This window comes from Typopeltis vanoorti, chromosome 20 (assembly GCF_054136105.1).
Source record: "Typopeltis vanoorti isolate ZY-2024b chromosome 20, IOZ_Tvanoo_1.0, whole genome shotgun sequence".
NCBI classification, from domain to species: domain Eukaryota; kingdom Metazoa; phylum Arthropoda; class Arachnida; order Uropygi; family Thelyphonidae; genus Typopeltis; species Typopeltis vanoorti.
Genome location: NC_143568.1, coordinates 96334275 through 96352069, shown reverse-complemented (window position 1 = coordinate 96352069; position 17795 = coordinate 96334275). Strand labels below are relative to the sequence as shown.

General features: G+C 34.4%; 1 protein-coding gene across 4 annotated transcripts in view; it reads right to left on the bottom strand.

The window, feature by feature from the left end:
• Positions 1-17795, bottom strand: part of LOC150095690 (transmembrane protein 17-like) — a 63037-nt gene that overhangs the window by 5326 nt on the left and 39916 nt on the right. For all 4 annotated transcript variants that reach the window (XM_090410202.1, XM_090410203.1, XM_090410201.1 and 1 more), the window contains exons 2-3: positions 15527-15630; positions 2020-2133 (exon numbers count right to left, since the gene is read on the bottom strand). In XM_090410202.1, the coding sequence (XP_090266328.1) occupies positions 2020-2133; positions 15527-15630 (218 nt within the window). The remainder of the gene's footprint in view (positions 1-2019; positions 2134-15526; positions 15631-17795) is intronic.

Sequence of the window (17795 nt, the reverse complement as noted above, 5' to 3'; positions counted from 1 at the left end):
TGTCTCAAATCTCATCAAATCAAATCTCATCCACTTCTTGCAGTATTAGCACCATCAATATAGTACACAGCCTTATATTTCTGCACTCCAAACTGCAACACCTTGCACTTATTAATATTAAAACTACAACCCTACTCCCAGTACAGTAATGAGGGTATGAAGCGCCTGTGGCAAACTTGCGCACCCTAACCCAAAAATAACAAACATTTTGAAAAATTTAAATGTAACAAGATAAATTTTACTAAATGCAATATGTTAAATACTTACTATTAACCCCATCAAAATGAGTTGCAGTGCGTTGCATAATTTGTATCTAAAGCGGCGTATTGCCAAAATTTAAGAATACAATATAAAATATCGGACTTTTATATCTATTTATTTATTTTTATTTTTTACGTTTTGCACCCGTAAAAATTACGGGTATTTTTTGGGTTTGGGGTGCAAAACGTAAAAAGCCACCAAACTCATAACGAGGGTGTGGCGCCTCTTTCACCACACCCTCGTTACTCACTCCTTTGTCCAAGTCAAAAGTCTATTCAAATCTTCCTGAAGGGAATTAACATCAGCAGTGCTAATTGTAATTCTTTCCAACTTAGCATCATCAGCAAACAACTGAAGATCCCCAGTCAGTCCATACGATATATAATTTACAAACAAGTTAAACAGAATAAGCCCAAGAAGAGAACCCTGGAGCATGCCACTGGTTACCCTCCTTTATTGAGAATACACAACTTACTGATAATGTTCAGAGAACTGTGATAATCAATTACATGCTTTTGCAAAGTCCAAGAATATCACTATATATTATTCTCCCTTATTTAACACACATTACCTTATCATAAAATGCAAGTAAATTGCTAAAACAATACCTAGCCTTTACAAATTCATGCTGACCATCATAAAGAATGCTATGTCTATCAATCCAATCCTGTATTTTATTCCTAGCCAAATTACTCTCTACTTTAATTATTTTAATATGCCTTCTATTGTAATCTTCTTTTTTTCCACCTATCATTTACATACATGCATTTTTGAGTAAATATTGCCATTTTCACTCACTTGTGCATCTCTACCTTGCTTCTGCCATTATAGCTGCATATGCTTTTAAACAATATCAGCTGTTACAAGCTGTCCTACCCATTACACTGCTGTGTTGCATAATACCTTATTGGAATATAGCCCACAATAATACCATAATGCTTTCTCTTTTGTGAGCAATTCAACTAATAGTCAAAATTTTAAAAATCATTTTTTTTTCTCCTAAAAATATAAATAATAGTTGCCCAGCCTAATTTTATCCTAGAGCACTTATAAGTAACACTTAAGAATATTGGGAGCCTGTGGAGAAAAATTATAAGTAATAATAAAATGTTTTTAAGTCAAGGGCTAAGGTAGTCTTGTGAAAATGGCATTTGCATTCATAGCACTAGGTCATTTAAGGACTGTCATAAGTTTGATTCTAAGCTTCCAACTATAGGAATTTTTTCTAAGCCTTTCTTCAATCATTTTACAAATTAACTTCTCTCGCTAGTAGGTTTTTTCCCCTCCCAGAAATTTTTTGATCCCACATCAAAAATGAACTGTAGAATTTTCACTAGTACAGACAATAATAAGGGCACTTAGGAACGGAGCCACAAGATGGTGGTGGTGGCAGTTGTTTGCAGAACTCTCAGTAGCTTTGATCATTGATAGCTAGGGCTCACTATCAGTGAAAAATTTAAGGATGGAGACTGGCTGCCAATCTGTATTTAAAAAAAGTTAGTTAGGACTGAAGGGGCTCCACCGACTCCATTTGGGGAATAAAAGGTTAGAATTTATTTTATTTTTAATAAAAAAAAAAGTCAATGCAGCTACTGATTTTTATCAAATCAAATTATATCACACTAAGCCACAGCAATAAAAGAATGTTATTCTTATGATAAAAATTTATCATAAGAATTTATCATGACATACTGAAACATTATAAGCAATTAGGTGGATACAAGATAATGAAATAGTCCTATCTGTCTATCTACCTACCTTTTCAGTTAAATTACCAAGATAACCCAAGTATAAACGAGGAGCCTCAATAACACTCAACACTACAAGAACAGCTACTAGCACGATTTTATACAACTGAGAGAGAGCTGAGTACTGAAATATAAATGTGTTCAACTTCAGTTAAAGGACACTGGAAAAAAATAAAATAAAAATAAAAATAAAATATATATATATAATCATCACTTTATAAAATCAAGTCATGCTGATGGAGATCTGCTCTAGTTTCATACTGAAACTCTTCAAAAGAAAACTTCAAAAATACTTTTTCATACATCTAATTCGTTAAAAGTATTTTTGAAGTTTTCTTTTGAAATTAATGTTTTATGTAAATGCTAGGTATTGGGTTGGCAAATAAGTTTGTTTCGTTATGTGGAAGGCAGGGAGAGAACACAGGGCATCCATGGAAGTTAAGGTTGTTCTCAGTCAAGAAAGGGGTAAGAGCTAGGTTTTTCTCCCAGAGAGCAGTGGGTGAGTGGAATAATTTGCCCTTAGGGCTAGTGAGTGCATCTAGTGTAAATGAATTTAAGGGAAGGTATGATAACTGGGTTGGGCAATTTACAGTCTCCCTCGATGAGTCCTTGACCCCCTTGGAGGTCTCAGATGATAATAATAATAACAAATCATGTTCTCCTGGTGCAAAAATTCATAATATTAGTCATATCATCCATATGCAAAAAGATAAGGAAAAAAAACTAATTGTCTTGGTTGGCAGTTATGACCTAAGAGATGAGAAGTTTTCTATGAGGGAGGAAGTGAATAAAGTTGTTGGATGAAGCAAAAATGAACAAAAGGGCTGTTACTGGGTTAATCATCATCAATTTCCTGATATGTATCCTCAAGTGGTGTTCAGGTTACTATGACAGCACCATGAATCAATCCACCTAGACCTTGGTCTTCCTCAGGTTCTCTTTCCAGCTATCTTGAGATCAAACCCCTGTTTGCTAATTTGCTCTGCTCACACATTTCTGAATGCTAATGATGTCAAATTCCTTTCTTCATTTTAAATATGATTCTGCCATCAATGTCATCAGGTCACTCCCCTAATTTTTCTCAGAACACCCTGATATAGTTCACCCACCGTTTGTAGGTCCCTGCTTCACGTCTTTCCAAGAATAGTCGATTCATGCTGAAGGGAAGAAAGAAATGAAGGACGTCCGAATTGGTCGCCAACACGTGAAATCACGTGATTTATAGGTAAAATTTTCCAACTGTTATACAAGCAACATAGTTAACTACAATAATCATAAAAGAGAAGTTAATTTTCCGACATGTAATAATAAACAACTCATCCCACAATATGGACTGATTACCCTATTATCGGAATGGATTCTCCTTTTTCTAAGATGCACAGAAGTGTCGAAGGATCTCTAATCGGTGGGCAAACTATATCTGTGGCCTCTGGTCTTTGATTAAGTGCTTTATTTCTAACCCAACTCTCAGATCCATAACTTAAAACTGGTTTGAACACTCTCTTGTATACTACTTGTTTGGTATTTTGGCTAATTTCTCTCTAATTCCATATAAATTGATTCAGATGGCTACCTACCATATCAACTTTTCTTATTCTATTGTCTTTTTTCTAGATTTATCTTGCCATCTTCACTAAAAACTCTGCCTAAATAGCTGAAATATCTTACTCCTTTGTTCTATAGGATCTCCATTCAGAATGTAAGCGAAGTTTTCTGTGTTCCTACCTATTTTAAAGTTTTGGTTTTTCTACTGCTGATTTTCATGCCAAATTTGTTACAGCTATCATTTAATTTAGTTAAAGAATCCTGGAGATTTCCACTAGATGTGTTTAGGAGTATATCATCATCTGCATAAAGCAAAGAATTAAGTTCGTTGGAAGTTTTTTCCACTTGGTTAGACTATAAGAAATTTAGTTTAATCCTTTATCCAAGTGTAAGCAAACAAAGTTTGTGCCTGAAGATACTGAAGGAGGACCAAGCTCTCATCACTCCTTGTCTTACTATTTCCGATAATGCAAAGCACATCTCCTTGCAGACACGTATAACGTTATGCATTAAGGGAAGGGCCACTACCCAGACCAGTTTCAACCTTTACAGGTCAAACTCCAAAAACTCAGCATTGTTCCCCTCAGTAACAGGCTCACCCTGCCACTGAGAAGAACTCTCAGAACCGGTTGGCTCTACAACGTGAGCAGGCTCACCCCACCACCGAGCAGAGCCGCTCATTTGCTCATATCTCATCTGAGGGGTAACAGCAACAGCCGTGCTTCAGTTAACTTCATGGGCTACAGCACTGTCATTCATTACCCCTCCCCCCCCCCCACCACCACCCAGGACCTGGGTGTCAGCAACAGCCAAGCCTCAGTTAATACTTCACGGACTACAGCATTGTCATATCACCCAAGCTTCCAACCGGTTTCGACCTTTGTTGAGATCTCGTCAGTGGGAGCCAGACCCAGAGGTGGTGATACTAAGGTGGAAGCAATGAAGTCATATTTACCTATACGAGTTGCCAAAAGGTGTCTCACCTTATTATTAAATTACTCTGGATTTAGAGAAAGATGCTGGAAGTTTATTTCCACTTGGTTAGACTATAATAAATTTAGTTTAATCCTTTATCCAAGTGTAAGCAAACAAAGTTCTTGTAGTAAAGGTGGACCAAGCTTTCATCGCTCCTTGTCCTGAAGATACTTCAAGCGCAAACTTTGTTTGCTTGCACTTGGATAAAGGATTAAACTAAATTTATTATAGTCTAACCAAGTGGGGAAAAACTACCAACATCTTTCTCTAAATCCAGAGTAATTTAATAATAAGGTGAGACACCTTTTGGCAACTCGTATACGTAAATATGACTTCTCCATTGCTTTCACCTTAGTATCCCCACCTCTGGGTCTGGCTCCCACTGATGAGACCTCAATAAAGGTCGCAACCTGTCTGGATAGTGGCCCTTCCCTTAATGTGCATAGCATTATACATGTCTGCAAGGAGATGTGCTTTGCATTATGGGAGATACTAAGACGAGTGATGAGAGCTTGGTCCACCTTTACCATGAGTTGCCTCAGTACCGAAGATACTTCAGGTGAAAACCTTGTTTGCTTACACTTGGATACAGGATTAAACTAAATTTATTATAGCAAAGAATTAAGTTTGATATGTCCAATTCTAATATCAGGCCTAATGCCACTTTCAAAATGTGATCCATACATATGATAGATATATAAGAGCAGAAATAATGTGCATCCTTGTCTTATGACTGATTTTACATCAGACCATATTCCTGTATTTCTTTCAATTCTAATAGCTGACTGAAAACTTAAATATAGACTATGTACTGTTCTGTATGTTCCATTTAGCCCCCATATAACTGTAGTATTTTGAAAAGCTTTTCTCTGAGCACACTGTTGTATGTTTTTTCCAGATTTACAAAACTGAAGCACACATCCTTGTTATATTCCCATGATTTACCAACTATCTGTCATAAAGTGAAAATCTGGTCTTGACAACTTCTAATTTGGGATGAACCCAGGAATGGCCATCTCGGGGGTGTGGTGGGTGCAATGCACCCGGGCCCCACGATCGAGTGGACACAGTTGGTACACATTTGCGGAAACGTATATTTTATTTATTTTTTTTTTTTCTTCTTCTAATTTTGCTTATAACTAAAGGGATTTCATCGACAGGATTTTAGGGCCCCCCGGTAATAATAATATCTCTGTGTTTCTCTATTATAGTAGGGTTTTTGCTTAACCCTTTTGATGCGCTTATGCAGTGTATAAAAATTACAAACATGATTTTGTTTTTACCCTAAAATGCCCGATTCATGATTAGTTTTTTTCTAATCTGTTACACATTTATATCATTTGGCTCATTATCGAAACTGTTGAAAAAATATTTATTATATTCTTTATATATGGTTAGTCTAGAACAGGGGTGGACAACCCTTAAAATGCCTGCCAAGCATGGCACGCCAATGACTTTTTTCCAGCACGCAACCCAGGGCTCATCTTAAAAAATAATTAATTAAATAAAAATAATTAATTAAATAATTAATTAATTTAAAATATGTGTCGCTGACACATATTTTAACTTAATATAATACAATTTTATTAAGTACAACTATACCAAATAAAAATGCAATAATTAATTAAACTCTACCAACTGTTTCATAATAATAAGTAATAAGAAAATTAGAAACAAACATCCTATTTCCAAGTCATCAATATATCTCCACGATATACTGATGTACAAGTTTTGCCCAGTTCAGTTGTTGCATTATTCGTCAGGCATCCAGACATGGCATGACTCCTTTGCCAACATTTGATATATCTTTTCATGTTTCGTAAAGAACGTATCCGTTTTCTAAAGTGTATTTGGATTTGGATTTTATTAAATCGTAAGTCATTAAAATATGGATTGGAAGTATTTATTGTCAATTAATATGTTTAACTTATTAGATATAAAAGCAAATTTCCTTTACATTGATTTTCAGTTTTTTTTCATAAAATCTCTGCATATATTGCAAGTGCTATTTCCTGCCTAGGGAGCAGTTTCCTTGTGTGCATCCTACCCAAATAGCACCATCTGCTTTCCCATTATTTCAAGCAAAAATTAGCAGTAATTTACAAGACTTGAGATACTTAATGAACAATCCTTCACGAATGACTAATGAATAGACAGCCATCATACTAGGCCAGTAAAGATATGTGCATATGATTGGTGCGGTATTAACAAAAGATCACGCGAGTCAAAGATAAAAGTCAGCAGACAATTTTTGAATTGAAATGCTAATTTTCTTCAACCAAATTCAATATCTGAAAGTGCCATAACAATATTCACTATATATTTCCTAGCTTTAACACGTACTTTCTGTTGATTTTTATTGTTGCTCTGCATTTGCGTGGGGGGACAGACTCCCACACATCTAGTTTTTAGTGTTTGCCAAATCAGCATATGGTTTTGCTTGCAGCTAAATAGCATAGTTTTTGGGAGAAGGGACATGCGATTCATTAGTTAGTGCCATTTTTATCCTAGTATGGAGGGTGCATGGTTTGCCATGGGATCTATTGCCACGAGCAAGTCACTACTGCCATGAGGTGAACGTGATTAAACTTTTTTTTTCTGTGCGAGGTTATGCGAAACTTTTTGATTTTTTTTTTCCGCAAAGTAAAATCAGGGGTGCGAGTTATACACAAGGACCAGTTATATTCCAGTAAATATGGTAAGTTATTTTTAAAGCTACTATGTGAAATGTATTATCAATATTCAGGATTATGAAGAGTTGTCTGAAATTAACGTAGTTAGATCTGAACCTCGTTAATTTCAACTCAGTTAATAGTGATAGATAAAGGTGAAACTGATGTACTGAAGTAAACAAACGAAAAAAATAAACCATTCCTTGAGTGTTTCTAAAATTTTGTAATATTGTAAAAAGTATGTACATATTTAACTTTTTGTTAATTCATGGGATAAAAATATTTAATATTATTTACTTATTCGACAGGCAAAGCCTAACCCATAATGTCCATGCCAAGTATCCCTCGGGGTGTCAAAAAAGGAAATCAGCAGAAAAGAAAAAAGAAGAAAAGCAAAATCTCAAAAAGTCACAAGTAGATTTGTTTTCATGGCTACAAAATAAATCTGACAACGAAATTGCTACGACTTCAGCAGTTGCGATCCAAACTTCAACTGAAGAAGAAAACTCCAAACAAGCTACACAACTTTTCAACGAAAATGTAGAAACTGTGGGATTCGTCGAAAAAGACACGTCTGATTATACAAACGTTTTGGATACAGCAAATAACGATGGTGATCAAGTGAACATAAATGATCCAGGTTTGTGGCCAAATATTATAACTGAAAAATTTAGATTATTTTGTGTTAAAACCAGACCTAAACAACAACATCAAAATGCATTTGTTAAGAATGTTGAAGGTAGATCATTTTCTACATCATACTATTTAAAAAAAATGCAAGTGGAGAAACTGAGCTTTGCAGCTGGTTAGTTTACTCAAAAGCTCAAGACTCAGTATTTATTTTCCAAAAGAAGAGGAAAAGATCAATCAACACGCTTTATATATGGTTTTAATAAATGGAGAAAACTGTCATCTGTAATTCGAGATCATGAGCTTTCTGTTGGTCACTTTAATTCTTTTATTGCTTGGCAAGAATTATTAAAAAGGCTTAATTTATGTCCAACTGTTGACAGAACAAATCAAATTAATATAAATAAAGAAACAAAATGCCTAAAATTACTATTCCAAAGAATTGTAGATGTAATTCTATTTTTAGCAAGTAATAATTTGTCATTTTGAGGATCCCGTGAAACAACAGGAATGCCGAATAATGGACATTTTTTAAGTTTAATAGAATTATTAAGTAAATATAATCCTGTGCTAATAGATCATGTAAACAGAAAATAAAATACGAAAAAAAGAAAATTGTGCATCATTTGGCACATAGATTTCGAAAGGAAATTATTGCTGCATTAGGTAATGAAGTCCTTAATAAAATTAAAGACGATATAAAAGCAGCCATATTACAGTATCCAAATGAATTGTACTCCTGATATTTCTCACAAGGAACAAACTTCAATAATTATTAGATATGTAAATTTTGTACACAAAAAATTAATTATAAATGAGTCATTTATAGGATTTATTGAAGTAACTGATGTGACTGGTGAAGGACTAGCAAATTCACTTTTAAAAAGAATAGGTGAGCTTGATTTAGATATTATGAATTGTAGAGGACAAGCATACGATAACGGTAGCAATATGAAGGGAACATATAAAGGCGTACAATCTAGAATAATTAGTTTAAACCCTCATGCAATTTATGTACCTTGCTTATCACATTCTTTTAATTTGATAATTTGTGATGCTACTTCCAGTAGTATATATTGTAAAAAAATTTTCAGAATATTGCAACATTTATACTACGTATTTTCTGCATCTACAAAAAGGTGGGAAATTATACAAAAGTATTTAAATATTATGCTTAAACCATTGTGTGATACTCAATGGGAAGCCAAAATAGACCCAGTCAAAGCAGTGTATACACAGTTTGAACAAACTCATAATGCCTTAGAAGAATTTATTGGTGCAATTAACGATAACACAGCAGTATCCGAAGCTAAAAGTTTACTAGATTCATTACAAGAAATGCCATTTATTTTAAGCTTATCAGTGTGGTTTACAATATTGTCAAAAATTAATAGTATCAACAAACTATTTCAAGCAAAAACAATTGTTCTTGACTCTGCTTTTAATTTAGTGAATAAAATTAAAAATGAAATCCAAAATTTAAGATCAAAATTTAACACATTTTTAGACGATGCAAAAATGATAGCATGAAACTTGAATATTTCCAGAGACTTCCCTGAAAAAAGAATTTGAAAAAGAAAAAGATTATTTTCTGAACTAGCAGAAGATGAAGTTTTACTAAACCCGGTAGAAGAATTTAGATGTCACTTTTTCAACGTTGTGATTGATACTGTTATTGCACAAATAGATGAGAGATTTAAAAATATACCCAATGTTATTTCTTATTTTAAATTAATCACTGATATAAAAACATTAGAAAAAAATGAACTAGAAAACCACTCAAGGGATTTTGTAAAATATTATAGTAAAGATGTAAATGAAGACTTAATCCAGGAAATTGATTTGTTACGAGAATTAATCTTGGACCAAAAAAATGTAAATAACGCGCAAGACATTGCAATATATATTAAATAATAGTTATAATGAATATTTCCAAATGTGCTAACTATATTAAAAATTTTCTTTTACGTTACCAGTTACTATAGCAAGTGCAGAGCGTTCTTTTAGCAAATTAAAATTGATAAAGAATTATCTTTGGTCAAGTATGTGTGAAGAACATTTAAATGCACTTACTATATTAAGCAGCGAAAAGGAAATTGCCAAAAATTGTAATTTTTCAGAAATGATTAATGACATAGCAAAAAAAAATCGCATATTTAAATAAATACATATTAAGCAATATTATATGTGTTAGTAAAACTAGGCCCCTAAATAGTAAACCTATTTATTTTTTTATGTGCTTAAATTAATTTTTTTTATTACTTTAAACAATAATTAATTGTAAATAGTTTTTGTGCACTAGTTGGTGAGCCAGGTTACTTTTGTTTGTGTTAAATATTTATTTATTTTAATTATTTAATACTTTTGTTTTGTGTTCAGTAAACGTTATGTTAATATTATATTTCGAATGTGTTTTTTTTTTGTTTTCCTGTGCCAAAATCATTTGCAGGTAAGAAGTTTTACAATACATTTATTTCGAATCCTTTAATTTTTACCTTTGAAAAATATTTTAGGGCACCAAAAGGTTTCTTGCACCCGGGCCCCTTTATAGAGAAAGCCGGCCCTGGATGAACCTACATCGTTATTCTCCAAGTTTCTCTTCCACAACTCAACCTCTTTCCAAGTATGCTTGAATAAATCTTACCTGGAACTCTTAGTAGAGAAATTCCTCTATAATTATCACATTCAGCTGCATTTCTTTTATTTTTTTTTTAAAGATGAGATCTATGGGAGCTCTACTGCAATCTTCTGGAATTTAACCTTCTAACCAGGCTCTCTGAATTATGCAGATTTTATACCTCCATACTTAAGCATTTCTGGTCAAATGTCATTTACTCCAGCTGCCTTTCCACATTTCAAGTTTTTGATGGCTTTTTTACCTCGTGTATTAATATGTACTCCTCTTTACATTCCTCTTGAAAATTTTCTAGTATGGTTGTCACTGCTTGTTTCATTTAACAGTCTTTTAAAGTAATTACTCCAGACATCTATGATATCCTTATCGTCAGTTTTCATGTAATCTTCATCATTTTTGATTCCTTGTACAGTACTCTTTCTCCCATTTCTGAGCTTTTTTTTCAAAAGCCTCCAGAACATATTTCTACCTTCCTGATATTTATTTTCTATATTCTTACCAGTCTTCCCATGACTTTTGTTTAGTTACTTTTACACATAGCTTAGCTGTTTACGTTTTTCTCTGTATTCTTTAAGGACATCTACTGACTTATTTGCTAAGAACATTTGGTGTGCTTTCTTCTTTTTGTGGACTATTTCTTTAACTTCTTGTGTCCACCATTGTGTTGCTATTTTTTCTATCCTTACAGATAGCTTTGACACATCTCCCTTGCTGAATCAAGTGATGTGCTATTCTGAGTTTGCCACCAAACCTACAAGGTTTTGTTTTCCAACTGTTTCATTTTTTCTTCAATAATGTTTGTATAGTTGAATCTACAGTTTACCTATAAAACCTTCTCAGCTTTAATTTTTTAAAAAACTTTCTTACATACTCTTATTTTCAATGTGATATTAATTTAAACATTCCTTAGCACTAAGAAATGATCACTTCCAATTACAAATTCTATGTCCACTCTTTTATCCTGAACCAACATTAAGATATTATCAAAAATGATGAAGTCAATGAGGCTTGTTTTCTTCTTATTATTATTGTTATCATCAACAGACCTCCATGGAGTCGAGACTGAATGTGTGAGGTCTCACTGTCACATGCACAGCTCAACCTACCTCAACTTAAATGCATTCACAGTCCCTGCACTCACCACACTCTCAAGTAATGCATTTCAATCACCTACCACTCTCCATGCAAAAAAAAAAAATTACTCCTCAACTCCCTTGCTCACACCCAGCTTATACGGCTTCCAGAGATGGCCTTTCATTCTCCATCTCCAGATATTCTATGAAAATCTCATCCACATTAATCTGGCAATTGCCTCTTACCAACTTATATGTCTCAATCATGTCTCTCTTCTTCCTTCTATCCACTAGCTCCTTAATTTGCATTCTCTCAATCTGTCTTCATATTCCACATTCCTGAGACCAGAAATAACTTAGTCAATCATCTCTGAATCCTCTCCAACATTTCATCATTCTTTTGAAAACTTGTGACCAAAAATGTGCACAGTAATCCATATGCAGCCTGATAAATTCTTGTACAACTGAATTAAAACATCTTACTTCTACACATCAGTGTTCTCTGTATTATTCCCCCAATCCGCTATGTTGTCATGGCAATTTTAGCAAAATTATCCACAAAATCTCAAGTCCCTATTCACCCTCACCTCCAGATCTTTCATCTCCTCTAAAATACTCCTGCCAATCCTATACTCTGCATCCCATCTTTGCTTCCCAAATTTTAAAATCTTACACCTTGCAAATTAATAAAAATAATAAATATAAATAAACTATATATATATAGTATCTCAGAAGCAGTGATAAAAGTACTGAAAAAGTTGATCAAAAAGAGAATTCAGGAACAGGTGGATAACTCTATGAGAATCAGAATGGCTTTGTGAAGGATCAAGTCTTGCCTTAATAATCTACCAACTTTTTTTTTTAATATAGTTACAACTGAGTTGGATAAAGGAGATGGCTACACAATGATATTGTTGGATTTTGCAAAGCTGTTTGATAGGATACCACGTGGAGCTCAGTTATGCAAACTGCAACAAGTGCAGTTTCCATAACTGAGTAAATGTGAGATAAATATGGATAGGAAACTGGGCAGATACCAAAAAAGTAGTATATGGAAGAGCAGAATATAGGAAAAGGCAGGTTACTAATGGTGTGCTGCAGGGCTCAGTGCTTGGCCCACTGTTGTGTAATTTGTACATAAATGATACAAGAAATAATATGAAGGGAGATATTTAGCTATTTGCTGATGATGCAAGGTTGGATAGGATAAGAGTTAATCAAGGTGATGTAGAGAGCATGCAAGATGATTCATATATGCTCACAGTGTGGGCAAAACATAATAGATGTCAATTTAATGTGAAAAGGTGTAAAGTTATGAATTTTGGAATACAAAAAGGAGCTGTGTGTCACATTGCAAGAAGTATACTCCAGGAAACTGATGAAGCCAGGGATTTGATTTGGGGGGGTAGCAGTAGATAGAGAGCTGAAGTTTAGAGGGCATAATGCTAAATTAGCCAGGGCAGCTCACAGGATTACATGATTATTGAAGAACCCACTAACAAACAGAGATAAGGGAGTTATCATTCTTCTTCATAAAGCCTGAATATGACCACATCTGGATTATTGTGCTCAGGTCAGGTCACCTTGGTTTCTTGGGGATAAGGAAGTGGTGGAGAGAATCCAGAGGCAAGTAACCAAGATGATGAGTAGTCTTTGGAATGCTCCCAATGAGGGTTTGTGGATTACAAAAGTTGGCTGATAGGCTAAAAAAGGGGGATATGACAAACATTTATGTTATTTAAGGGATTTTATAAGATTGATGATGCATGAGAAATGTTTTGTCTAGAGGGAGTAGAACAAGAGGTCATCCCTGAAAGTTGGATAAGAGTGTGGTTAGCAAAGGTGTGAGAGATTAGATTTTTTTTTTTAAGGAAGTGGTGAATGAATGCAGGTTGTCTGAGTCAGTTGTGAATGCTTTGATAGTTTGGGTCTCCTGCAATGAGTCCTAGGATTCCATGGAGAGGTCTGTGCCATAATAATAATAAGTTTAGAGGAAATATTGCAAGTGTTGCAAAGACTGCACATTGTAGTGCTGTTATGATAAGAAGTACTAACATGTAATGAAAAGGAGGTGGTGGTTGTGCCAATATATAAAAAACTGGTCAGACCACACTTGGAATATTGTGCTCAGATCTTGCCACCTGATTTTCAATGTAATGTGGAAACATTGGAGAGGATCCAGAGATAGGTGACTAAAAATACCAGAACTCTGGAATGCTGGCTTTGGAGAGAGAGAGAGATTGAAAAATTGTGGAATTCAGAGTTTGTGGATAGGAAGAAAAGAGCTAATATGATAGAGAATTTAAAGTTAGTGAGGGGATTTTATCGGATTAATCCAGAGAGGATTATAAAAAGAGTAGAAGGTGAGAATGGAAGAACCAGAAACTATTCTGGTTCTTCAACTTTTTACATGGAGAACTGTTGCTGAATGAAATGTATTATTGGGATGTGTTTTTAATGCAAGGAGTGTTAAGGATTTTAAGATTCAGTATGATAAATATGTTGTCAGTTGAATGAACCTTCCAAGATGAGTCTGCCAACTCCATGGGGGATGCATTAATAATAATATATAAATAGACATATAATAAAATGATAATTAGGAATTTACTGAATACTGATATATTTCCCATAAAGGGGATAAAGGCCATCAAATCTGATTAAATTCAAGTAATGTAGAAAGGCCTCACAGCTCTCTCTCTCTCTTTATATAATGGTTGTATAAGGAATCCATGTTTGGGTAAAATTCTTCCACAAAACTTTCTGTAGGATCGCAAACACAAGGCACAAATAAGTCTCGCTGTCCAATTCCCCATTTGAAATTTGCTTATATCACTTTACTTAAAACTGACTGTTATTCAAGAAGTTTATCTTCAATGCAGTATAAAGCAAAAGAAGCTGAAGGATAGAAAGTGTTTTCACTTAGTTATAAAATAAATTATATTGGACAAAAAATTATATTGTTTAATCCTTTACCCAAGTCTAACCAAACAGAGAGTGGGTGTTTATTATCTTCATGTCTAGACTACTTGTATGTCTTCGCATCACATCAACTGCCTTAGATCCAAAACATTTCCTTTTGGACATGCATACTGATATGCATTATGGGAAGGTCACTACCCAGATTGGTTTTGATCTTTATTGATGTCTCTTTAGTGGGAGCCAGACCTAGGAAGATTCTAAGGTTGAATTAATGTAAAAGTCATATATTTACCATATACAGAGTAAAAAGGTGTATCACTTATTATTAAAGTACTATGGATCAGAAGTTGTGGAAAGTTTTTTCTGCAACTTTTATACTTTTTATACTTATCTAGGACCTCTGCATTAATTCAACCTTGGAATCTTCCTGGGTCTGGCTGCCAATGATGCGATCTCAATAAAGGTCAAAACCAGTCTGAGTAGTGATTCTCCTATATTGCATACCCAAAAAGAAGGTGTGTTTTGCATTATGGAATACTAAGGAATTGATGTGAGATCATAAGCATCTATACAAAAGGTAGCTTAGTTGCAAAGATACTTCATGCATAAACTTTATTTGCTTACACTTGGATAAATTATTGAAGAAAATATACTCTATTTTCAAAAATAGTATTTATTACTAAAGCTCAAGGATATTTTTAAGACATACAAGATTAGGCAGGATTGCTCAAGAAAATTAGTGGATTTCAACAACATGATGATGATATTAATTCTTTAATTTAAATCCAAAATTAAAATTCTTTTTCAAGCAAAGAGCTATATGTATATGCATAATTTCAGCTGTATCTCTCATAATTAATGAGTTTACTCTATCCATTACAATCAAGTTCACTCCATCCAATGAACTTGCTTTTGGTAATAGTGTGGTAATAGCAATAGCAGCAATTCCCCAAAATTAAGCATTAAAATTAAGTTGACTAAAAAAAATTCTGACTATCCTAAATTTCAAGTTGCCTAATTTCATAAATCTCTGTATATCTGCCTCGATCAATTAAATCAACATCTTACCTTTAGAGTTAAAATGTATGCATGAGCAATCAGCCAAAATGGAGAAAAGAATGCATTAAAATAAAGTGCCACTTGCAAAGGCAAACTTGTCATTATCTCATCACCTATAAGAAAGAATAATCAGTTAAGAGTAAATTGGAAGTCTATTTTGTACTTGGTTAGACTATAATAAATTTAGTTTAATCCTTTGTCCAAGTTTAAGCAAACAAGTAGGTCTGCCTCCCACTGATGAGACCTCAATAAAGGTCAAAACCGTTCTGGGTAGTGGCCCTTCCCTTAATGCATAGCAGTATACATGTCCGCAAGGAGATGTGCATTGCATTATGGGAGATACTGAGACAAGGAGTGATGAGAGCTTGATCCACCTTTGCTACAAGTTGCCAAGGGATGTACCACCTTACCTTAGTCCTGGAGATATTTTCAGGTGCAAACTTTGTTTGCTTAGACTTGGATAAAGGATTAAACTAAATTTATTATAGTTAAGAGTACATTAATCATATATATGTGTGTGTGTTTTAGGATTAAGTTATATAATACCATTATATATATATATATATATATATATATATATAATCTTGAAAATATAATAATACAACCTGAGCGAGTAGTGTATTATCATTGAAGCGCATTATCATAAATGAACTTGAGTTGTCTGGAGCACTCTGGATACTAACAAAAATGAATCACATTTGCCACATGCTATATGGGAATATTTCTTAATAAATTAATGACAGTATTGCCTATTATTATTAACATTCAACCTCCATGGAGTAAGAGACTCACTGTGGAAGGTACACACTACTGCACAGAATGCTCATCCAACTGTGCCTTAAAATGATTCAATGTATCTATATTCAAAACACACTCAGGCCATGCATTGCACTCGTCAACCACTCTCTATGCAAAGAACCTTCTCCTCACTCCTCTGCTCACACCCTCTTTATACAGTTTCCAGCGATGGCCTCTTGTTCTCCCCTCTCTCGTTCTATGAAAACTCTCTTCAATGTCAACCTGATAACAACCCCTTGACTAGCTTAGATGTCTCAATCATATATCCCCACCTCTTCCTGCTATTCATGGGACTTTGCAGTTTACATTCTCTCAACCTGTCTTCATACTCCATATCCCAAAGACCACTAACAACCTTTGTGAATCTTCTCTGGACCCTTTTCAACATATCCTTGTCACTATGAAAACTTGATGACCAGATCTGTGTACAATAATCCATATGAGGTCTGATTAAGTCCTTATGCAATGGTATCATAACCTCTTTATTTCTGCATGTCAGGTCCTCTGCATCATTGCCATTATCCAATGTAATGTCTTCAACTTGTGCAATGTGGCCCCTGAATTTCAGGTCCTTGTCCACCATCACTCCTAGATCTCTTATCTCCTCTACTTCCTTTAAAGTTTTCCCACCAAGTGTATACTTTGAATCCCATCATTGCTTATCAAATTTCAAAACCTTATGCTTTGCAACATTGAACTGATAGTTCCACTTACCTGCCCATTCATACAATCTATTCAAGTCCTTCTGCAAGGCCATACCATCTGCTTGATCCTGCATTGCTCTTTCCAATTTTGCACTGTCTGAGAACAGCTGCATATTACCAGTTAAACCCATCCCAATATCATTAATATACAAATTGAACAAGAATGGTCCCAAAACTGACCTCTCAGGTACACTACTAGTGACCTTCCTCTTACAGGATACCCTCCCCCCAACTTTCTGATACCTATCTGACAGACAGTCACTGATCCAACTCAGAAGACTGTTATCCAATCCTATCAGTTTCAATTTATTTAAGAGTTTGTCATGTAGGAGCCTATCAAAAGCTTTTGCAAAATCCAAGTACACCACTGTATATGCTTCCCTGTCCAAGGTTTTTGACACCTTGTTACAGTACATAAGTAAGTTAGTAAATCATGATCTCCCCTTAACAAGCCCATGCTCCATGCTGACAACCACAAAGAATACTGATGTTTTCAACCCAATTTTGTATCATACTCAGCAATCTCTTTCTCTCTAGTACCTTCATCACAACGCCATCCAAATATACACATTGAAGCCACTACCTTTATACAGTGGAACAATTTTACCTTCGTTCCACTCCCTTGGGGGAGGGGGGTTTCTAATTTGAAACTAACTCAGTGTAGAATCATATATCGAACTTGGCTCATTGCTTTATGCAGATAATGTTACTACTCAAACACATCACATGTAAGTCTCAAGAGTTCTCTAAATATATTGCATAACAGCTGTAACAAA